A 24,495-nucleotide genomic window follows, 5' to 3' on the forward strand; every position below is an offset into this window, starting at 1 on the left:
CTGCTCTGCTCTGTCCCTGCTCTGCTCTGTCCCTGCTCTGTCCCTGCTCTGTTCTGTCCCTGCTCTGTTCTGTCCCTGCTCTGTCCCTGCTCTGTCCCTGCTCTGTCCCTGCTCTGTTCTGTCCCTGCTCTGTCCCAGCTCTGTCCCTGCTCTGTCCCTGCTCTGTCCCTGCTCTGTCCCTGCTCTGTCCCAGCTCTGTCCCTGCTCTGTTCTGTCCCGGCCCAGTCCCGGCCATGGTGTGTGCCCCCGCCCGGTACCTGGTGTTCTTTCAGTACTTTGGCACCAGGTACAGGTACGTGCTCCCCTAGCCCCGAGCCACCTGCAGGAGCGGAGCAGAGCCCGGGGCGACCTCGGAGAGCTGGGGAGGGATGGGAGAGAGCAGGGACTGGGAGAGAGCAGGGACTGGGAGAGAGCAGGGACTGGGAGAGAGCAGGGACTGGGAGAGAGAAGGGACTGGGAGAGAGAAGGGACTGGGAGAGAGCAGGGACTGGGAGAGAGAAGGGACTGGGAGAGAGCAGGGACTGGGAGAGAGCAGGGACTGGGAGAGAGCAGGGACTGGGAGAGAGCAGGGACTGGGAGAGAGAAGGGACTGGGAGAGAGAAGGGACTGGGAGAGAGCAGGGACTGGGAGAGAGCAGGGACTGGGAGAGAGCAGGGACTGGGAGAGAGAAGGGACTGGGAGAGAGAAGGGACTGGGAGAGAGCAGGGACTGGGAGAGAGCAGGGACTGGGAGAGAGAAGGGACTGGGAGAGAGCAGGGACTGGGAGAGAGAAGGGACTGGGAGAGAGAAGGGACTGGGAGAGAGAAGGGACTGGGAGAGAGAAGGGACTGGGAGAGAGAAGGGACTGGGAGAGAGAAGGGACTGGGAGAGAGCAGGGACTGGGAGAGAGCAGGGACTGGGAGAGAGCAGGGACTGGGAGAGAGCAGGGACTGGGAGAGAGCAGGGACTGGGAGAGAGCAGGGACTGGGAGAGAGCAGGGACTGGGAGAGAGCAGGGACTGGGAGAGAGCAGGATTTGGGGATGGAGCTCGGGAATAGAGTTTGGAGAGGGCAGGGTTTGGGAGAGCAGAGTTTGGGAAGGAATGGATGAGAACAGTGCTTGGGCTGGCAGAATTTGAGGTAGGCAGAGTTTGGGATGGCAGAATTTGGACACAGCAGAGTTTGGGATGGCAGAATTTGGACACAGCAGAGTTTGGACATGGCAGAATTTGGAGAGAGCAGAGTTTGATGAGGGATGGATTGGAGCGGTGTCCAGGTGAGAGGTGAACCCCTTGCTGAGCAGGTGAGAGCAGGCAGGGAGCTGGATTTGCTGTGCACAGAAGTGTGAGGGGAGGGACAGGAAACACATAAAACCAGCAAGGAAAAAAGACAGGGAAGGCCACAGAAGAAGGGAGAGGTCTCTCAGGCTGGGGGACAGAGGACAGAGCCCTGTGTTTGCTTTGTGTCCCTGAGATCCTGGGGAGATCCCAGGCTGCGTCTCCCAGCCCTTCCCAACATCCCATCTGTGCCTGCTCCCAGTTCAGGGCTGTGGGAGGACTGGGCAGCCCCAGCTGGTGGAACTGGGTTCTTGCACGGGGGCACTGCGGGCTCTGCCCTCAGTTCCTACTCTGAGTAGTTTGGGTTTAGCCCCAGGATTTTTCTCAGCCCTTCAGCAGCTCGTGTGGATGGAAGTGGCTTCTGTGGCACAGCAGGAAGCTCGTCACAAACTGTCTTTGTGGCCTTTTGGTCGATTGATGGCATTCACGAGTCTTGGCCCTAAAACAATTTTATCTCAAACTGATTTAGTTTATCTGCCTTATTCTGTCAGCCTCTGTCTCAAGGGCCAGCCCAGAGAGGAACAGCTGAAGGGTTATTTAATTTCCAACATCCCTTCTTCAAAATAACCACTTTTAATAATTTGAATCGGTTTAATAACCGGCAAGGCAATTTTCCTGCCCATTCCTCAGTGTTTGGTCCCTCCAAGTTCAGGGAGTCCCCCAGGAACTCCTGGGGATTTGTTGGTGGACTCTGTCGAGTCCCTGAATGTTGACACACATCAATAAATCACATTTGTTTTACTCTGCAGTGGGGTGATGGAGACCAAGAGTGACCAGGCCCTGGTTGGAGTCCAGAATTATTTGGAGGTAGGTCCTTGCTAATCCTGTTGTCATGAAAATGAAGTTTTTAGGGTCACTTTGCTCAGCTCCAGAAATTCCCAGGGGTAAATATTACTTTGAGGTGGACACCCAATAAAACTTGGCAGAGGTCTAAACACTGTGAAGTTCAAAATAAAACACCTAAAGTGATGTAATCATACAGGTTCTGACCTTAAAAAGATGTGAACCCTTCAGGGAGACTGAAATGAGCCCAGAACTGACTCCGAGAGCCCCTGCTCAGGTTCTGACCCACCTGAGCTTTCTTAGGACTTGTGGCTTTGCCTCCCCTTGTCCTTAAAAGTGCTTCAGTTCTGCTTCATGTCCAATTCCCTGATGGATTTAGCAGCTGGGTGCTGTCCCCTCCCAGGAGAGGATGTCCCTGACAGAGGTTTTCAGAAAAAAAGCACAGCAGGATGTTCATTGTTCCCTGCTGCTTCCATTTTTTTTTTTAAATTTTTTTGGAGTTCTGTTATACCAGGGGGGGAAAAAAGAAAAGTTATGATTTTGTTATCCCTGCAGTGCTCCCAAAAATTCCCTTGGAGCTGGGAATGGTTTGAGAACTCCAGGTGCTGTTTGGGCTGGCAGTGAGTGTGAACAGGAGTGTAAAAAACCCCCATTTTCACACCCAGGAGTAGAAAATGGGTCACCTGAGCATCGCAGCGCAATTCTGAATTAAAATGGTAAATTAATTACAAGCTGCTGTTGAGCTGCTGAGTCTGGAATCAAAAGGAAGCTGAATTATTTCTCCTGTCTTAGAAGCATCACGGAGTTCCAAATGAAGCTTGGAGGATAAGAGGCTGTTGGAGAGCTGATCTCTGCAGTCAGAGCACGCCTGGGCATTCATTTTGTCACTCAGCTCCCATTTGGGGTCAGTCTGTCTGACCCAAATCACAAATTGCAGCACTTTGGGCTCTGCAGTGGTGACAGTGTGACAGGGCCAGGACATCCCCGCTCTCCGTGGGGCTGAGAATTCCTGCAGGATTCCACTCAAAAAGCAAAACGTGAGCAATTACGGCCGGAATCGGAGCTCTCGGGCCGCGTTCGCGCGGCTTCTTTTCCGAGACCGTGGCAGAGAAAGTGTTCAAATATCCTGCAGAGCCTGGAAGGAGAGCCCCAGAGGATTTTCTGTCCCACTGATCTCATCCTCGGGACCCCGGGGCTCTGCTCTTGGGGTGAGCCCAGCACTTGTTCTGCATTATCCCAGTGATGTCTGAACGGGCAGAGGGGTAAGGGTGGGTGACTGGGGGAGCAAAGAAGAGGAGAAAAGGACAAACGTGAGTTTGGTTGGTGTTGCCTTTTCCCAGTGTCAGCACTTTGCAGGGCAGCTCGCTGCTTTCATGTGGTGCCTCTTGACGCTGTGTCTGTTGGAACCGCGTGGGAAGCCCTAAAGCAGCTTTAATAAAAAACTTCTGGGGCCTGCAGGAATTCCTCTTCCTTCCTCCTTTTCTCTGCAGCCTTGAACTTCACTGCTTCCCCCAAAGGCAGGAAGGCGACCGAAGGGAAGGGCAAAATGCAAGTTGTAATGAGATCCTTATTGTGTTGTGAGGATGTTCAGCCATTTGTTTGCAGTTCCAAATAACCTGCGAGGTGAAGGTTTGGTTTTTCAGCAGCTGTCCCGTGGAAATTGGAACGGGCCGCTTGGTTTTGTGTCACCTTGTGCTGAGGGAAAATCGCCGAGCAGATTTGTTGGTCACCCTGTGTCACTGCAAAGTTTGTTGGTTTTATTTTTTTGTCTTTTTTTAGTCCTTGGTGCTGCTCTGTGACAGAGCCCCGGGGCTGTCCAGAGGAAATGGAGCCTTGTTTTAGTCCAGAGATATTTGTAGGAGCTTTTCATGTCTCCGTGAGGGGGGTGAGCTTTGCTGGAAGCGCTTTATTTCTTGGAGACAAAGAAAATTCCAGGCCTTGTTTCCCCTGATGGGGAGGTTGGAGCTCGGAGATTTGGCTCCCTCCAGTTATTTATGGGAACTTTTAACATCCAGGACTTGATGCTCTGTCTCTTTTTAGGAGCTTTTCCTCTCTCCTTGAGGGAAGTGAGCTTTGCTGGCTGCACTTTTATTTCCTGGAGCACTCAGAAACCCAACTTGAAAAAAATTCCAGGCATTATTTCCCCACCTGGAGAAGTTGGAGTTCTGAGATTTGGCTCCCTCCAGTTATTTATGGGAACTTTTAACATCCAGGACTTGATGCTCTGTCTCTTTTTAGGAGCTTTTCCTCTCTCCTTGAGGGAAGAGAGCTTTGCTGGCTGCACTGTATTTCTAGGAGAAAAGTCTTGGAGCACTTAAGAGCTCAACTTGAAAAAAATTCCAGGCATTATTTCCCCACCTGGAGAAGTTGGAGTTCTGAGATTTGGCTCCCTCCAGTTATTTATGGGAACTTTTAACATCCAGGACTTGATGCTGTGCCTCACCTCTCAGAAATATCCCTGCTGTAAAGGAAGATCTCACTTTTTGCTGTTGCTTGTGGTAAAAAAAAAAAAAACCTGCTGGGGATTTGCAGAGTTCCCTCTCAGGCCTGCCTGGAGCCATCTCCCATTTCCCATTTTGCTGGGAAATGCTGCCCAAACTGCTCTTCCCCTCACAAAAGCCTCTTTTGGCCAGAGCTTTGTGTAAAAGGGCAGGGATTGTTCCTCATGAAAGGAAAAGGGAAGAGGAGAGGAGGGAAAGGAGGAACACCAGCTCCTTACTATGCAAGGCAGCTCTGGTACAACCTCCTTCCCCACATCCTTTAAAAAACAGAAAAAAAAAAAAAAATGGAAAAAGCAATTCAAACAGGCAAAGAGAAATGTCATCTCCAGCCTCTGTTTTGATAATAATTCCAGTGATGTCAGAGACTGCTTTGGAAACCTTCCCTCCTAACAAAACCCACATTCTCCGCGTATCCTTCCTGGCATTCACTTCCATTTCATTTATCCAACTGAAAATGAGCTGGATTTTTAATTCGTTTCAGCTGACATAGCAGCCAGTGAGTCAGGGAGGCTGGGAGGACGCGCAGCCCGGAGCTTGCGCGTTATTAATTATTAGAGCACCGTAATTAATGAACTGTGCAGCTCCCTGGCAGGGCACTGCATCCCATTCCAGGGCATGAAACCAATCCAGCTGCTGGGCGAGAGAAATTTATTTTTCCAAAAAAAACCATTTCCAGTGCCTGCGAAGGTCGATGGAGAGTCTAGAGGATTTTTTCTTTTTTATTATTATTATTATTATTATTATTATCATCATCATCATCATCATTGAGACTCGAGGAGGAGAAGTGGATGAACTTTTGCTCCCCTGCCACGGGTGATGTTCATGAGTGGGTTCGTTCTTCCTCCTGCTCCTCCAGCACGGGAGGAAAAAGTGAGCTGGGAGCAATAAAAGCAATGTGGAATGTGGATCCGTATCACTCTGGCATCCAGCAGTGGAAATTGCAGCGGGATTCAGGCGGTGGAAGCGCTCAGGAAACAGCAGCTGAATGCAGTTAATGCTTTCCTGCATCCATCCCCGGCGTGTCCCAGGGATCTCCTGGAACTCTGGGATGCTGCTGGGAAAAAAAAAAAAAAAAAAGAAAAAAAAAAAAAAAAGGAAAATTGGGATAAATGCACGTGGGGGAGATGGGGAAAAGAAAAAGAAAGAAAAAAGAAAAATTGGGATAAATGCACGTGGGGGAGATGGGAAAAAAAGAAAAAAAAAAGAAAAATTGGGATAAATGCACGTGGGGGAGATGGGGAAAAAAAAGAAAAAGAAAGAAAAAAGAAAAATTGGGATAAATGCACGTGGGGGAGATGGGAAAAAAAAAAAAAAGAAAAATTGGGATAAATGCACGTGGGGGAGATGGGAAAAAAAAGAAAAAGAAAGAAAAAAGAAAAATTGGGATAAATGCACGTGGGGGAGATGGGAAAAAAAAAAAAGAAAAATTGGGATAAATGCACGTGGGGGAGATGGGAAAAAAAAAAAAAGAAAAATTGGGATAAATGCACGTGGGGGAGATGGGGAAAAAAAAGAAAAAGAAAGAAAAAAGAAAAATTGGGATAAATGCACGTGGGGGAGATGGGGGAAAAAAAAAAAGAAAAAAAGAAAAATTGGGATAAATGCACGTGGGGGAGATGGGAAAAAAAAAAAAAGAAAAATTGGGATAAATGCACGTGGGGGAGATGGGAAAAAAAAGAAAAAGAAAGAAAAAAGAAAAATTGGGATAAATGCACGTGGGGGAGATGGGAAAAAGAAAAAGAAAGAAAGAAAAAAGAAAAATTGGGATAAATGCACGTGGGGGAGATGGGAAAAAAAAAAGAAAAAAAAAGAAAAATTGGGATAAATGCACGTGGGGGAGATGGGAAAAAAAGAAAAAAAAAAAGAAAAATTGGGATAAATGCACGTGGGGGAGATGGGAAAAAAAAAAAAAGAAAAAAAAAAGAAAAATTGGGATAAATGCACGTGGGGGAGATGGGAAAAAAAGAAAAAAAGAAAAAGAAAAATTGGGATAAATGCACGTGGGGGAGATGGGAAAAAAAAAGAAAAAGAAAGAAAAAAGAAAAATTGGGATAAATGCACGTGGGGGAGATGGGAAAAAAAAAGAAAAAGAAAGAAAAAAGAAAAATTGGGATAAATGCACGTGGGGGAGATGGGGAAAAAAAAAAGAAAAAAAAAAAAAAGAAAAATTGGGATAAATGCACGTGGGGGAGATGGGGAAAAAAGAAAAAAAGAGAAATTGGGATAAATGCACGTGGGGGAGATGGGAAAAAGAAAAAGAAAGAAAGAAAAAAGAAAAATTGGGATAAATGCACGTGGGGGAGATGGGAAAAAAAGAAAAAAAAAAGAAAAATTGGGATAAATGCACGTGGGGGAGATGGGAAAAAAAAAAAGAAAAAGAAAAATTGGGATAAATGCACGTGGGGGAGATGGGAAAAAAAAAAGAAAAAAAAAAGAAAAATTGGGATAAATGCACATGGGGGAGATGGGAAAAAAAAAAGAAAAAAAAAAGAAAAATTGGGATAAATGCACGTGGGGGAGATGGGAAAAAAAAAACAAAAGAAAAAAAAAAAGAAAAATTGGGATAAATGCACGTGGGGGAGATGTAAGAGGTCTCCAGCAGCTTCCAAAGCCACGATTTTAGTGTTTAAATCACCCGCTAAGAGAAAAAAAATAAAGAAATAAATTAAAAAAAAAAAAAAAAAAAAAAAAAGCGGTGTTTCCTGTGGCTCCAAGGAGGGAGTGCGAGCTCCTGAGCACGCACAGCTCCTTCATTCCTTTATTTTCATTTCTTTTTGGTTTTTTGTTTATTTTGTTTTTGTTTTTTGTTTTTTTTTTTTTTGCCTGGGTGAAATTGCTGAATTCCTGCTTCACTTCCCTCCTGGGAACCCACAGATGATCCCAGACAGGTTTGGGGGGTGGGGGGATCAGATGAAAACCCTGCCTGTTTTAGGGGCTTTTTTTCTTTTTTATTTTTTCACTGCAAGGACAGGAAAAACTGGTCCCTATCCCAGTAATTCCCACATGTAAATCATGCACCTTTCGGTTTTTGGTTTGTTTTTTTTTTTGTTTTTTTTTTTTGAAGTTCAAGGTGGGGTTTCTGAAGAGATTAAAGTTCACAGGAAAACCTTCAGTGCTCCGAGGATTTTGGATATTCAGATAGGAAATATTTGCAAGGGTGAAAGGGGGGTGGGTTTTGATTTTTTTTTTTTTTTTTTTTTTTTTTTTAGCTCCCTGCAAAGAGCAGTTCAGAAATTCTCTTTTTCGGGAGATGATATTCCCATCCAAAAAAAAAAAAAAAAAAAAAAAAAGAAATATTAAAAAAATTGAGGCTGGAGGCAGCAGTTGGTGGAATGTTGGCAGTGTGGCTTTGGGTGCCTGTCACGCTGGGGGGAAAAAAAAATCCACCGAGTTTTGAGCTTTATTTGGGATTTATTCGAGAAATAAATTGGGATTTATTTGATGGTCACATTCCTCCTCGGCATGCTCGGAAAGGGGGGGGGGGGGGGGGGAAATGCAACGGAGAAGAGCAGCTGTAAAAATCCCAAAAAATCCCAACAAAAAAAAAATTAGTTATTATTAATATTAAAAAAAAAAAAAAAATCCATCCAAGAAACACAAAGGGAGTTCTGTAAGAATAGGGCAAGGATGGCGGGGAAAACAAAAAAAAATATACGGGGAAAAAAGTGGGAAAAGATGGGGGGGAAATCTGGGGGAATAAAAAAAATAATGGGGAAAGATGGGGGGAAATCTGGGGGAATAAAAAGATAATGGGGAAAGATGGGGGGAAAATCTGGGGGAATAAAAAAATAATGGGGAAAGATGGGGGGAAAATCTAGAGGGAAAAAATCCCGAAAAAATCCGGTAAAATAATTCAACAATAATCCGGCTATAAATGGCAAAAATCCGGTAAAAATCCAGTAAAAATCCAGTAAAAATCCAGTAAAAATCCAGCAAAATAATTCAGAAAAAAAATCCTGGCCAAAAAAAAAAAAAGAAAAAAAAACACCAAAAAAACCCAAAAAGCCAAAACCAAAAACTGGCAAAAATCCAGCAAAAAATCCGGTTAAATGATTCAGCAATAATCTGGCAAAAATCTGGGAAAGATCCGTCAAAAAACCGGCAAAATAATTCAATTATTCAATTGTTTTTTAAAAATAATCCTTTTTTCTTTTTAAATAAGGGATTTTTTAAAAAAATAAAAAATATTTAAAAATAGAAAATATATTAAAAAAATAAAAAATAAAAAAATTAAAATATAATTATAAATGTGAGTATAAATATCAATATCAATATCAATATCAATATCAGTATAAATATAAATATAAATGTGAGTATAAATATAAATATAAATACAAGTATAAATATGAAGATAAATATTAATACAAACATAAACATAAATATAAATACAACTATAAATATAAATACAACTACAAATATAAATATAAATATAAATATAAATATAAATATAAATACAAATACAAATACGACTAGAAATATAAATATGAATACAAATATAAATAAAAATATAAATATAAAATACAAATATAAACACAAACATAAATACAACCATAAATATAAATATGAATACAAATATAAATATAAATATAAATATGAATACAAATATAAATACAGAGATAAATATGAACATATTTCTGATGGATAATCCCGGGATTTCTGCTGAATTATTTTGCTGAATTCTTGCCAGATTTTTGCCAGAATATTGCTGAATTATTTTGCTGGATTATTTCTGGATTTGTGCCGGATTATTTTTGACGGATTATCGCTGAATCATTTGGCTGGATTTTTTTTGCCAGATTTTTGCTGGATTTTTACCGGATTTTTGCCATTTATTGCCGGATTATTCCCGGATTATTGCTGAATTATTTTACTGGATCTTTACCGGATTTTTTCCAGATTTTTTCCCAGATTTTTTCCCCCCAGATTTTCCTCCCATCTTTTCCCATTTTTTTATCCCCACATTTTTCCCCCCAGATTTTTCCCCCATCTTTTCCCATTATTTTTCCCCCCCAGATTTTCCCCCCCATCTTTTCCCATTTTTTATTTTCCCCAGATTTCCCCTCCATCTTTTCCCATTATTTTTTACCCCCCACATTTCCCGCTCCATCTTTCCCCATTATTTTTTTTCCCCCCCAGATTTTCCCCCCATCTTTTCCCATTCCTTTTCCCCCAGATTTCCCCCCCATCTTTTCCCATTTTTTATTTTCCCCAGATTTTCCCCCCCATCTTTTCCCATTTTTTATTTTCCCCAGATTTTCCCCCCATCTTTTCCCATTCCTTTTCCCCCAGATTTCCCCCCCATCTTTTCCCATTTTTAATTTTCTCCAGATTTTCCCCCCATCTTTTCCCATTATTTTTCCCCCCCACATTCCCCCCCCATCTTTTCCTATTTTTTATTTTCCCCAGATTTTCCCCCCATCTTTTCCCATCATTTTTTTCCCCCCCACATTCCCCCCCCCCATCTTTTCCCATTTTTTATTTTCCCCAGATTTTCCCCCCATCTTTTCCCATTCCTTTTCCCCCAGATTTCCCCCCCATCTTTTCCCATTTTTTATTTTCCCCAGATTTTCCCCCCCATCTTTTCCCATTTTTTATTTTCCCCAGATTTTCCCCCATCTTTTCCCATTTTTTATTTTCCCCAGATTTTCCCCCCATCTTTTCCCATCATTTTTCCCCCCCACATTCCCCCCCCATCTTTCCCCATTATTTTTCCCCCCACATTCCCCCCCCATCTTTTCCCATTTTTTATTTTCCCCAGATTTTCCCCCATCTTTTTCCATTTTTTATTTTCCCCACATTCCCCCCCCCATCTTTTCCCATTATTTTTCCCCCCCACATTCCCCCCCCCCCATCTTTTCCCATTATTTTTTTTCCCCCCCCATATTTTTCTTTTTCCCCCCAGTTTTGCCCTGTTCTTACAGAACTCCCTCCGTGTTTCTTGCAGAAGGCAGCAGAGAAGCTGAGGCCCAGCTCTCCCATCAAATTCCACATTTCCAGCCGCACCGACGCCGGCGTCCACGCTTTGGCCAACGCTGCCCACCTGGACGTCCTCAGGGCTCCTGGCAAGGCCCCTTTCACTGGCCACCAACTTGCCCAAGGGCTCAACCACCACCTCAAGCCTGAGCCCATCTCGTGAGTGGCTGGAGAGGCCAAAAAAAATTCTTTATTTTGTTTTTGTTTTTGGTTTTTTTTGTTGTTGTTGTTGTTTTTAAAGTGGTCGTTATCCCAGAAAATCCTGCATGTAAATTAAGTGGGTTTTTTTCCATTTGTTGGTGGGGGTTATGAAGGGGTTAAAGTGAACGGGAAAATTTCGGTGCTCAAAGGATTTTGGGTGTTCTGGTGGGAGGTTTTGGGAAGGGGAAGGGGTCATTTTTTAGCTGTCTGCAAAGAGCAGTTCAGAAATTCTCTCTTTTGGGAGATGATATTCCCGTGTATTCCATATTTATTAATTCCACGTTTACAAATAAATAATAATAAGGTAATTATAATTATATACAATGCAAATTCAAATATTATATTTATAATTATATATAATATTATAAAATAGATATAATAAATAACTATAAATATTGATCCCAAATTTATAAATTTCATCACTATATTTATATTTATATTTATATTTATATTTATATTTATATTTATATTTATATTTATATTTATATTTATATCTATGTCTATATCTATATCTATCTATATCTATATCTATATCTATGTCTATATATATCTATATCTATATATATCTATATCTATATTTATATCTATATATATTTATATCTATATAGATATAGATATAGATATAGATACATAGATAGATAGATATTTTAGATCTATATTTAGATCTTTATTTTTTTTACATTTCTAATTTCTATCCCATAAAATACAATTTATCACTCCAGACATTTTTTGGAATCTCAAATCCAGTTCTGAACGTGCAGAGGCTGCAGCAGTTTGGGGTTTGATGGATGATGGATGATGGATGATGATGGATGATGGATGGATGATGGATGGATGGATGGATGGATGATGGATGGATGATGGATGGATGGATGATGGATGATGGATGGATGGATGGATGGATGATGGATGGATGATGGATGGATGATGGATGATGGATGGATGGATGATGGATGGATGGATGATGGATGATGGATGATGGATGGATGGATGATGGATGGATGGATGATGGATGGATGATGGATGATGGATGGATGGATGATGGATGATGGATGATGCAGGATGGATGATGGATGATGGATGATGGATGATGGATGATGGATGATGGATGATGGATGATGGATGGATGATGGATGATGGATGATGGATGATGGATGATGGATGATGGATGATGGATGGATGGATGGATGGATGGATGATGGATGATGGATGATGATGGATGATGGATGATGGATGATGGATGATGGATGATGGATGATGGATGGATGGATGGATGGATGGATGATGGATGATGGATGATGGATGATGATGGATGATGGATGGATGATGGATGATGGATGGATGATGGATGATGATGGATGGATGGATGGATGGATGATGGATGATGGATGGATGGATGGATGGATGGATGATGGATGATGGATGATGGATGATGGATGATGGATGATGGATGGATGGATGGATGGATGGATGATGGATGATGATGGATGATGGATGATGGATGATGGATGATGGATGATGGATGATGGATGGATGGATGGATGGATGGATGATGGATGATGGATGGATGATGGATGATGATGGATGGATGGATGGATGGATGATGGATGATGGATGGATGGATGGATGGATGGATGATGGATGATGGATGATGGATGATGGATGATGGATGATGGATGATGGATGGATGGATGGATGGATGGATGATGGATGATGATGGATGATGGATGATGGATGATGGATGATGGATGATGGATGATGGATGGATGGATGGATGGATGGATGATGGATGATGGATGATGGATGATGATGGATGATGGATGGATGATGGATGATGGATGATGGATGATGGATGATGGATGATGGATGATGGATGATGGATGGATGATGGATGATGGATGGATGATGGATGATGATGGATGGATGGATGGATGGATGATGGATGATGGATGGATGGATGGATGGATGGATGGATGATGGATGATGGATGGATGGATGGATGGATGGATGATGGATGGATGATGGATGATGGATGGATGATGGATGATGGATGATGGATGATGGATGGATGGATGGATGGATGGATGATGGATGATGGATGATGGATGATGATGGATGATGGATGGATGATGGATGATGGATGATGGATGATGGATGGATGATGGATGATGGATGATGGATGGATGATGGATGATGGATGATGGATGATGGATGGATGGATGGATGATGGATGATGGATGATGATGGATGATGGATGATGATGGATGATGGATGATGGATGGATGATGGATGATGGATGATGGATGATGGATGGATGATGGATGATGGATGATGGATGGATGATGGATGATGGATGATGGATGATGGATGATGGATGGATGATGGATGATGGATGATGGATGATGGATGATGGATGATGGATGGATGATGGATGATGGATGATGGATGATGGATGATGGATGGATGATGGATGGATGGATGGATGATGGATGGATGATGGATGGATAATGGATGATGGATGGATGATGGATGATGGATGATGGATGATGGATGATGGATGGATGGATGATGGATGGATGGATGATGGATGATGGATGATGGATGATGGATGGATGATGGATGATGGATGATGGATGATGGATGATGGATGGATGATGGATGGATGGATGGATGATGGATGGATGATGGATGGATGATGGATGATGGATGATGATGGATGATGGATGATGGATGATGGATGGATGATGGATGGATGATGGATGATGGATGATGGATGGATGATGGATGATGGATGATGGATGGATGATGGATGGATGGATGGATGGATGATGGATGATGGATGATGGATGGATGGATGATGGATAATGGATGATGGATGGATGATGGATGATGGATGATGGATGGATGATGGATGATGGATGATGGATGGATGATGGATGGATGGATGGATGGATGATGGATGATGGATGATGGATGATGCAGGATGGATGATGGATGGATGATGATGGATGATGGATGATGGATGATGGATGGATGATGGATGGATGGATGGATGATGGATGATGGATGATGGATGGATGATGGATGGATGGATGATGGATGGATGGATGATGGATGATGGATGATGGATGATGGATGATGGATGATGGATGGATGATGGATGGATGGATGGATGGATGGATGATGGATGATGGATGATGGATGATGGATGGATGATGGATGATGGATGATGGATGGATGATGGATGATGGATGATGGATGGATGGATGATGGATGATGGATGATGCAGGATGGATGATGGATGGATGGATGATGGATGATGGATGATGCAGGATGGATGATGGATGGATGATGATGGATGATGGATGATGGATGATGGATGGATGATGGATGGATGGATGATGGATGGATGATGGATGATGATGGATGATGGATGGATGATGGATGGATGGATGATGGATGGATGGATGGATGGATGATGGATGATGGATGGATGATGGATGATGGATGATGGATGATGGATGATGGAGGATGGATGAAGGTTTTGCTCTGTCCCAGGAATGAGGAACTCCTGCCCTGCTCACTCCAGTCCTGCTCCTGACCCCTGTGGATCAGGCCTGGGTTCCAGCTTTCTGCTGCTGGGCCGTTCCTGGATGCGCTGGTGCCCCGTGTGAGGATCAAACTCACACTTTGAGTCTGAGGTACCTGTGAGGGGGTGGCACCCTCTGATGAGCTGAACAGGATTTATCACCTTTTCCTCCTCCCCGAGGCTGAACCTTCCCAAAATTTCTTCATCTGCTTCCCGTTAATCCGAGGGCGATGTGCCTGAGCCTGCACATCCTCACCCCTCACCCCTCACCCCTCATCCCTCCCTCTGGAAAATTCCCCGTGCCAGGAGGAGAAATTCTCTGCTCATGCAGAAGAGAAAACCCCAAACCTTGATGTGGTTGCAAGCAGGGGCTGGAGGAGAAGGGGATTTTTGTGAGAACACGTTGTTGGAAAAGAAACAGAATTCCAGGCTGGCTGAGTAAAAAAAACCCTCTTTGTGGCCTGATGGTCACTGCTCTGTCTCTTCAACTTAAAATCGCATTTAAAAGGATTTAAATCCTTTAAATCCTCCCAAAATCAGAGAATTTTTCCGAGCTGGAGTCGTCTCAGGAGGGTTCTGCTGCCCTTGAAGTGGGAATGGCAGTGTGGGAGTCTCACACCTCCTGTTCCTGGTTTCGTAACCACACAATAAAAGTTTTTTGAGTGACAAGGCAGAGCTGGGATTCCTCCCACCTCCTGCAAATTGGATTTTAGGTGCTGTTGTCAGGGGAGAGAGCAGGATGATTTTTTATTTTTTTTTTTTTTTGTCTCGTGCATTGCCATTTCTGGTTAAAATGTTTTCAGGTTTTTTTTTTTCTTTTTTTCCTTTGATCTCAAAATTCAGGCTCTGTTGGAAAAGTAAAAAATAAAAAAGCCACTTTTTTTTTTTTAATTTACCATCATTCAGCTGTTTTTAAAACTGGGATCTCGGCGAGGTCTGAGACGCAGCTGCCGGAGAAAATTCTGGAAAACCATTCCTGGCTAAAAGGAATAATTGCAGCAGGAAAAGCTGCGTGCACTGAGGAATTCTGTGAGCAGAAATCGAAAGGATCTTTCTGCAAGGGTGGTTATTTAATAAAAACCCACCCGAGTGTTAACAGAAGAAGCTCAGGACACTCCGTGTGCTCATGGAGGCATGCAGGCAGAGGGAAATAAATGTAATAATTTGATTATTTTGTTTTTGAGGAGGCTGGAGGTGCTGCCTTCAAACCCCAGTGCAGGCCTGGAGGATGGAGTTTGCATTTCTCCCGATGGTTTATGGCAGTGGGAGCAATTCCTGGGCTTGTTTTTGCAAATCTTTGTGGCTCAGCTTTCATTTCTCCCTCTGTGCTCTGAGCCAGGGGAGGGCTGCGAGCCAGAGGCACTTGAGCTGTCAAAAATCCCCAGAGCACCAACCTTCTTTAAAGTAAATACAGACATTTGTGCTCCCAAATCTGTCCTGGATTTTTTTTTTTTTTTTTTTTTTTTTTGGCTGCCCTGACTCCTTTCTCCTCACTAAATTCCAAAGGCAGGAAGGCAAAACAGCAGGAGGAAAAACTGCCTTCTAAGGAGAGGAATGCTGTAAACCTGCAGGGCTTGTGGTTCTGTGCAGGAGATCCCTGCTGGGATTTTCCTGCAGGATGGAGAGCAGGAGGACTTTGGGATAAGGGAGAGACACGTGCAGCGCTCCAGAAGAATTTGGGAGAGGTGCAGGAGATCCCTGCTGGGATTTTCCTGCAGGATGGAGAGCAGGAGAACTTTGGGATAAGAGAGAGACACGTACAGCGCTCCAGAAGAATTTGGGAGAGGTGCAGGAGATCCCTGCTGGGATTTTCCTGCAGGATGGAGAGCAGGAGAACTTTGGGATAAGAGAGAGACACGTGCAGCGCTCCAGAAGAATTTGGGAGAGGTGCAGGAGATCCCTGCTGGGATTTTCCTGCAGGATGGAGAGCAGGAGAACTTTGGGATAAGAGAGAGACACGTACAGCGCTCCAGAAGAATTTGGGAGAGGTGCAGGAGATCCCTGCTGGGATTTTCCTGCAGGATGGAGAGCAGGAGGACTTTGGGATAAGAGAGAGACACGTACAGCGCTCCAGAAGAATTTGGGAGAGGTGCAGGAGATCCCTGCTGGGATTTTCCTGCAGGATGGAGAGCAGGAGAACTTTGGGATAAGGGAGAGACACGTACAGCGCTCCAGAAGAATTTGGGAGAGGTGCAGGAGATCCCTGCTGGGATTTTCCTGCAGGATGGAGAGCAGGAGGACTTTGGGATAAGGGAGAGACACGTGCAGCGCTCCAGAAGAATTTGGGAGAGGTGCAGGAGATCCCTGCTGGGATTTTCCTGCAGGATGGAGAGCAGGAGGACTTTGGGATAAGGGAGAGACACGTGCAGCGCTCCAGAAGAATTTGGGAGAGGTGCAGGAGATCCCTGCTGGGATTTTCCTGCAGGATGGAGAGCAGGAGAACTTTGGGATAAGAGAGAGACACGTACAGCGCTCCAGAAGAATTTGGGAGAGGTGCAGGAGATCCCTGCTGGGATTTTCCTGCAGGATGGAGAGCAGGAGAACTTTGGGATAAGAGAGAGACACGTGCAGCGCTCCAGAAGAATTTGGGAGAGGTGCAGGAGATCCCTGCTGGGATTTTCCTGCAGGATGGAGAGCAGGAGAACTTTGGGATAAGAGAGAGACACGTACAGCGCTCCAGAAGAATTTGGGAGAGGTGCAGGAGATCCCTGCTGGGATTTTCCTGCAGGATGGAGAGCAGGAGGACTTTGGGATAAGAGAGAGACACGTACAGCGCTCCAGAAGAATTTGGGAGAGGTGCAGGAGATCCCTGCTGGGATTTTCCTGCAGGATGGAGAGCAGGAGAACTTTGGGATAAGGGAGAGACACGTACAGCGCTCCAGAAGAATTTGGGAGAGGTGCAGGAGATCCCTGCTGGGATTTTCCTGCAGGATGGAGAGCAGGAGAACTTTGGGATAAGGGAGAGACACGTGCAGCGCTCCAGAAGAATTTGGGAGAGGTGCAGGAGATCCCTGCTGGGATTTTCCTGCAGGATGGAGAGCAGGAGAACTTTGGGATAAGGGAGAGACACGTACAGCGCTCCAGAAGAATTTGGGAGAGGTGCAGGAGATCCCTGCTGGGATTTTCCTGCAGGATGGAGAGCAGGAGAACTTTGGGATAAGAGAGAGACACGTACAGCGCTCCAGAAGAATTTGGGAGAGGTGCAGGAGATCCCTGCTGGGATTTTCCTGCAGGATGGAGAGCAGGAGGACTTTGGGATAAGAGAGAGACACGTGCAGCGCTCCAGAAGAATTTGGGAGAGGTGCAGGAGCTCAGGGAGGCTCAATTTCCTTCCTTGACAGGAGAATTTTGTCTGGCAGCCTCTGTGCCCTCCTTTGTGGCTCCCAATCCAGTTTTGGGTTGGACAAACAGGGAATTTTTCTCCCAGGCTCAGCTGCCTGGGCAGCTCCTTCTGGGAATGCTTGGGGTCGGCGGGAGATGAGTGGACACGTGCAGGGAATTTTTTTTGGGGTTGTCCCTGTGGGGTGAGAGGGTTCTGCTGGATTCATCCCCACCCCACTGGTGTTGGGATTCACCTCGATTTTCCTGGAAGCACAAAGTGCTGGAGGTGCTGAGGGGAGAGGACAGGGAAGTGACCTCCTTTAAACCATCTCTAGGATGCTAAAGCTGCTCTGGGAATTCTTCCCTCTCCCTTTGGGATCTGTAAAAGCAGCAGGGGGAATTGTCCCAGGGTCCAAGGGAACGGGCTGTGGTGACAGGACAAGGGGAAGTGGTGACTTTGGAAAGGATAACTGGGATAAATCCGTCCCTGGGAGGGTGGGGATGGAATTCCCAGATTTGCTGTGGCTGCTCCCGGATCCCTGGGAGCGTCCAAGGCCAGCTTGGAGCACCCTGGGACAGTGGAATTTGTCCCTGCCCGTGGACCTGGGTGAGCTTTAAAGTCTCTTCCAACCCAAGCCCATCCAGGATTCCGATCCCAAACACCGCAAACCTGGAGCACGTCTCAGAGTTCTCCAGGGAAATTATGGTAGGGAAAGAGGGAATGGCTTCCAGGTGAAGGGAAGCAGGGACTGGGGAGGAATTCCTGCCTGGGAGGGTGGGGAAGAGCTGGGATGGAATTCCCAGATTTGCTGTGGCTGCTCCCGGATCCCTGGGAGCGTCCAAGGCCAGCTTGGAGCACCCTGGGACGATGGAATTTTTTGCTGGATTTTTGCTGACTTATTTTATGGAGTTATTGCTGAATTGTTTTGCCGGATTTTTGCCGAATTATTGCTGAATTATTTTACTGGGTTTTTGCTAGATTTTCGCCAGATTTTTATTTTTTTTTTTTCCCAGGGAAGAGCTGGGCACTTAGAGTTGCACACAAAGTCAGTGAAAACGATATAAAAATAAAAATAAATGCAAGGTACAAATATGAATATAAATATAAATACGAATATAAGTATGAGTATAAATATGAATATAAATATAAGTATTAGTATAAATATAAATATAGATATAAATATAGATATAAATATAAATATAAATACAAACATAAATAAAAACATAAATATAAATACAAATATAAATATGAATATGAATATAAATATAAATATGAATATAATATAAATACAAACATGAATATAAATACAAATATAAATATGAATATGAATATAAATACAAACATAAACACAAATATAAATACGACTATAAATATAGGGATAATTGGGATAAATCTGTCCCTGGGAGGGTGGGGAAGAGCTGGGATGGAATTCCCAGATTTGCTGTGGCTGCTCCTGGATTCCTGGGAGTGTCCAAGGCCAGCTTGGAGCACCCTGGGATGATGGAATTTCCCTACCTGTGGAAAAAATAATCTTTAACCTCCCTTCACCCAAACATTCCCCAATTCTGCGACATCCCAATCCCAAATGTGATAGTTAATAAAAGATTCCTGTTAATCGTAGAAGTTTTGGAGTTTGTATAAACCAGAATACTTAGATAAGACATGGAACTAGATAAAGGGAAATACAAGATTAAAACCATTCTGTTTCAATCCCCCTGGTAGGAATATTGTGTTTTATAAGTAAATTGTATTTGATACCAGTTGGTAAAACGAGGGTTTCCCACGACCTGAAAGATTTCACAAAATCAGATTTCCTACCTTGCTGTGACCAATCACAACCTGAAAGATTTTACAAAATCAGATTTTCTGCCTTGCTGTGACCAATCACGACCTGAAAGATTTTACAAAATCAGATTTTCTGCCTTGCTGTGACCAATCACAGCCTGAAAGATTTCACAAAATCAGATTTCCTGCCTTTTTGTAACCAATCACAGCCTGAAAGATTTTACAAAATCAGATTTCCTGCCTTGCTGTGACCAATCACAACCTGAAATATTTTACAAAATCAGATTTCCTGCCCTTGTGTAACCAATCACAGCCTGAAAGATTTTACAAAATCAGATTTCCTACCTTGCTGTGACCAATCACAGCCTGAAAGATTTTACAAAATCAGATTTCCTGCCCTTGTGTAACCAATCACAGCCTGAAAGATTTTACAAAATCAGATTTCCTGCCTTGCTGTGACCAATCACAACCTGAAATATTTTACAAAATCAGATTTCCTACCTTGCTGTGACCAATCACAGCCTGAAAGATTTTACAAAATCAGATTTCCTGCCTTGCTGTGACCAATCACGACCTATCTGCTAAGAGCAGACTTCCCACTTCTGCTGTTCTTTATCTACCAAAACCAGATGGTTACTTGACAAATTGTCTGAGGATTTCACACAAATATTTTTAACCCCAACTGGCAGAATTATGACAACAACCACAAAAAAGACCCCAATTATTGATTCCTACAAGGAAAACCATCCTATAAAAAGGTTGAACCAAACCAAGGTTGGATGGAGCGTGGGGTGGGCGCCGACCCCTCGCCTTCCCCTTCTGCAGCAAATAAAAAACCCTAAATTTTGCTGAATACCGAGACTTTTTTGTTTCTCGTTGATAACGCAAATGTGATTTCTCCAAGGATCTCCTGCGCGTTCCAGCTCCCACGTGCCTGGTGACATTTGTGTCCCTTGTGTCCCGCAGCATCCTCAGTGCCCAGCGAGTTTCCAGCACCTTCCACGCCCGTTTCAGTGCCCTCTCCAGGACCTACATCTACCGCCTGCTGCTGGGCTGTGCCCACCGGTCCCAAATCCCCGTCTTCGAGCGGGATCTGTGCTGGGCTCTGCCAGGAGGGTGAGGCCATCCCCCCTGGGAGACACCTCCGCAGGGGAAATGTGGGAATCTGTGCTCAGTGAGGGGATGGGGGGGAAAAAAATAAAGGGGATCGGGGAGGATTTGGATCTGCGTGGGTTTTATTTAATGGGGGTTGTGGTAGGGAAGGGTAAATCTGAAGTGGTAGGGGTTGAATAAATGTGAAATGTTTGGGAGTGGTGGAGTTCAGTGGGGTTTGGGGCTGGTGGGGTTCAGTGGGGATTGGGACTGGTGGGGTTCATTGGGGTTTGGGGCTGGTGGGGTTCAGTGGGGATTGGGACTGGTGGGGTTCAGTGGGGATTGGGACTGGTGGGGTTCATTGGGGTTTGGGGCTGGTGGGGTTCATTGGGGTTTGGGACTGGTGGGGTTCAGTGGGGATTGGGACTGGTGGGGTTCAGTGGGGATTGGGAGTGGTGGGGTTCAGTGGGGATTGGGGCTGGTGGGGTTCAGTGGGGATTGGGAATGGTGGGGTTCAGTGGGGATTGGGACTGGTGGGGTTCAGTGGGGATTGGGACTGGTGGGGTTCATTGGGGTTTGGGACTGGTGGGGTTCAGTGGGGATTGGGAGTGGTGGGGTTCAGTGGGGATTGGGAGTGGTGGGATTCATTGGGGTTTGGGACTGGTGGGGTTCAGTGGGGATTGGGACTGGTGGGGTTCAGTGGGGATTGGGGCTGGTGGGGTTCAGTGGGGATTGGGAATGGTGGGGTTCAGTGGGGATTGGGGCTGGTGGGGTTCATTGGGGATTGGGAATGGTGGGGTTCAGTGGGGATTGGGACTGGTGGGGTTCAGTGGGGATTGGGACTGGTGGGGTTCATTGGGGTTTGGGACTGGTGGGGTTCAGTGGGGATTGGGAGTGGTGGGGTTCAGTGGGGATTGGGAGTGGTGGGATTCATTGGGGTTTGGGACTGGTGGGGTTCAGTGGGGATTGGGACTGGTGGGGTTCAGTGGGGTTTGGGGCTGGTGGGGTTCAGTGGGGATTGGGAATGGTGGGGTTCAGTGGGGATTGGGAATGGTGGGGTTCATTGGGGTTTGGGACTGGTGGGGTTCATTGGGGTTTGGGGCTGGTGGGGTTTAGTGGGGATTGGGACTGGTGGGGTTCACTGGGTTCTAATTCCTTGGGGTTTGATTCTGGTCTAATTCCCCAGGGTTTGAGCCTGGTTTAATTCCCCAGGGTTTGAGCCTGGTTTAATTCCCCGGGGTTTGAATCTGGTGTAATTCCCTCAGGTTTGAGCCTGGTTTAATCCCCCGGGGTTTGAGCCCGGTTTAATTCCCCGGGCTTTGATCCTGACCCAGTTGCCCGTGGTTTGCTCCCTTCCCCACGAGCTGGTTTCACCTGCAGCCCCCTGGACGTCCCAGCCATGAGGGAAGCAGCGCAGTTCCTGCTGGGCACCCACGACTTCAGCACGTTCCGCTCGCGGCGCGGCGACGGCGCCGCTCAGAACCCGCTCAGGACCCTGCTGCAGCTGCAGGTCCAGCCCGCCCCTGCCTTCCTGGCCCAGCACTACCTGCACAGGTGACACCGCGAATCCAGGACAGGCACCCACGTCACGTCCCTGGGGGGGGGAAAAAAAAAAAAAAATATATATATATATAACTGATTCCAATTTGATACTTTATATATATGTGTATATATAAATATGTATATATATAAAAAAATATATATAATATATATGTATGTATTTTATATAAATATATATAATATATATTATAACATAATATAACATAACATAACATAATATAATATAATATAATATAATATAATATAATATAATATAATATATATATTTATATATATACTATATATGTAAAATTATATATTATATATATATTTATTTATTTTTATATATATTTATATATATTATATATGTATATGTATTTGTTGGGTTTTTTTGGTTTTTTTGGGTTTTTTTGTTTTTTGGGTTTTTTTGGTTTTTTGGGGTGGTTCTTTTTTTTTTTGGTTTAATTTTTTGGAGTTTTTTGGGGGTTTTTTGTGTGTTTTTTTGTTTTTTTTTATTTTATTGTTTGTTTTGTTGTTGTTGTTTTGTTGTTGTTGTTGTTGCTGCTGCCGGTTTTTTTGTTGTTTGTTTTGTTGTTGCTGTTGTTTTGTTTGTTGTTGTTGTTGTTTGTTGTTGTTTGTTGTTGTTTGTTGTTGTTGTTTGTTGTTGTTGTTGTTGTTTGTTGTTGTTGTCTGTTGTTGTTGTCTGTTGTTGTTTTTTGTTGTTTGTTGTTGTTGCTGTCATTTGTTTTGTTGTTTGTTTTGTTGTTGCTGTTGTTTTGCTTGTTGTTGTTGTTTGTTGTTGTTTTGTTTGTTGTTGTTGTCTGTTGTTGTTGTTTGTTTATTGTTTGTTGTTGCTGCTGCCGTTTGTTTTGTTGTTTTTGTTGTTTGTTGTTGTTGTTGTTTGTTGTTGTTGTTGTCTGTTGTTGTTGTCTGTTGTTTGTTTATTGTTTGTTGTTGTTGCTGTCATTTGTTTTGCTGTTGTTTTGTTGTTGCTGTTGTTTTGTTTGTTGTTGTTGTTGTCTGTTGTTGTTGTTTGTTTATTGTTTGTTGTTGTTGCTGCTGCCGTTTGTTTTGTTGTTTTTGTTGTTGCTGTTGTTTTGTTTGTTGTTGTTGTTGTTTGTTGTTGTTGTTTGTTGTTGTTGTTGTTGTTTGTTGTTGTTGTCTGTTGTTGTTGTCTGTTGTTGTTGTTGTTTGTTGTTGTTGTTGTTTGTTGTTGTTGTCTGTTGTTGTTGTCTGTTGTTGTTTGTTTATTGTTTGTTGTTGCTGCTGCCGTTTGTTTTGTTGTTTTTGTTGTTGCTGTTGTTTTGTTTGTTGTTGTTGTTGTTTGTTGTTGTTGTTTGTTGTTTTGTTTGTTGTTGTTGTCTGTTGTTGTTGTCTCTTGTTGTTTGTTTATTGTTTGTTGTTGCTGCTGCCGTTTGTTTTGTTGTTTTTGTTGTTGCTGTTGTTTTGTTTGTTGTTGTTGTTGTTTGTTGTTGTTGTTTGTTGTTGTTGTCTGTTGTTGTTGTTGTTTGTTGTTGTTGTTGTTTGTTGTTGTTGTCTGTTGTTGTTGTCTGTTGTTGTTTGTTTATTGTTTGTTGTTGCTGCTGCCGTTTGTTTTGTTGTTTTTGTTGTTGCTGTTGTTTTGTTTGTTGTTGTTGTTTTGTTTGTTGTTGTTGTTTTGTTTGTTGTTGTTGTTGTTTGTTGTTGTTGTTTGTTGTTGTTGTCTGTTGTTGTTGTCTGTTGTTGTTTGTTTATTGTTTGTTGTTGCTGCTGCCGTTTGTTTTGTTGTTTTTGTTGTTGCTGTTGTTTTGTTTGTTGTTGTTGTTTGTTGTTGTTGTTGTTGTTTTGTTTGTTGTTGTTTTGTCTGTTGTTGTTGTCTCTTGTTTGTTTATTGTTTGTTGTTGCTGCTGCCGTTTGTTTTGTTGTTTTGTTGTTGTTTTGTTTTGTTTGCTGTTGTTGTCGTCGCTGTCGTTCGTTTTGTTGTCGTTTCCCCGCGTTTGAATCCTGTTCCTGTTTCTCCCTCCCTAGGGAGCTGCAGCTGTGGGAGGTGCAGGTGCAGAGCCGAGCGTTCCTCTATGGCCAGGTTCCGCCGCAGCCGCTGCAAAAACCCCGACTCCTCTTGCCCTGGAATTTCCCTTTTTCAATCCATCCCCAAACCCAAAGTCTTCCAAATTTGGGGCCTAAAACCCCAACCCCAACCCCCTCCCAAAATCTGTTCCACAACCTCTGCTCTTGCAGTGGTAACATTGAAAAAAAACATTGTTATTGTTATTATTGTTATTATTATTATTATTGCTATTAGTGTTATTATTATTATTATTATTACTATTATTAATTCATCTATACTATTATTATTATTATTATTATTATTATTATTATTATTTTATATTACTATTATTAATTTATTATTATCGAT

At 43.7% G+C, this 24,495-nt stretch overlaps 1 protein-coding gene across 1 annotated transcript in view; it reads left to right on the forward strand.

Moving 5' to 3' along the window:
- Positions 1–248: 248 nt before the first annotated feature.
- The window catches only part of PUSL1 (pseudouridine synthase like 1), a 29,427-nt gene continuing 5,180 nt past the window's right edge, over positions 249–24,495 (forward strand). Inside the window, exons 1-6 of the mRNA XM_062507504.1 lie at positions 249–292; positions 2,065–2,122; positions 10,544–10,731; positions 20,436–20,585; positions 21,942–22,115; positions 24,108–24,162. Of these exons, the coding sequence (XP_062363488.1) occupies positions 2,072–2,122; positions 10,544–10,731; positions 20,436–20,585; positions 21,942–22,115; positions 24,108–24,162 (618 nt within the window). The 5' untranslated portion in view covers positions 249–292; positions 2,065–2,071. The remainder of the gene's footprint in view (positions 293–2,064; positions 2,123–10,543; positions 10,732–20,435; positions 20,586–21,941; positions 22,116–24,107; positions 24,163–24,495) is intronic.

The sequence above is a fragment of the Cinclus cinclus genome, chromosome 23 (assembly GCF_963662255.1).
Source record: "Cinclus cinclus chromosome 23, bCinCin1.1, whole genome shotgun sequence".
Lineage (NCBI taxonomy): Eukaryota > Metazoa > Chordata > Aves > Passeriformes > Cinclidae > Cinclus > Cinclus cinclus.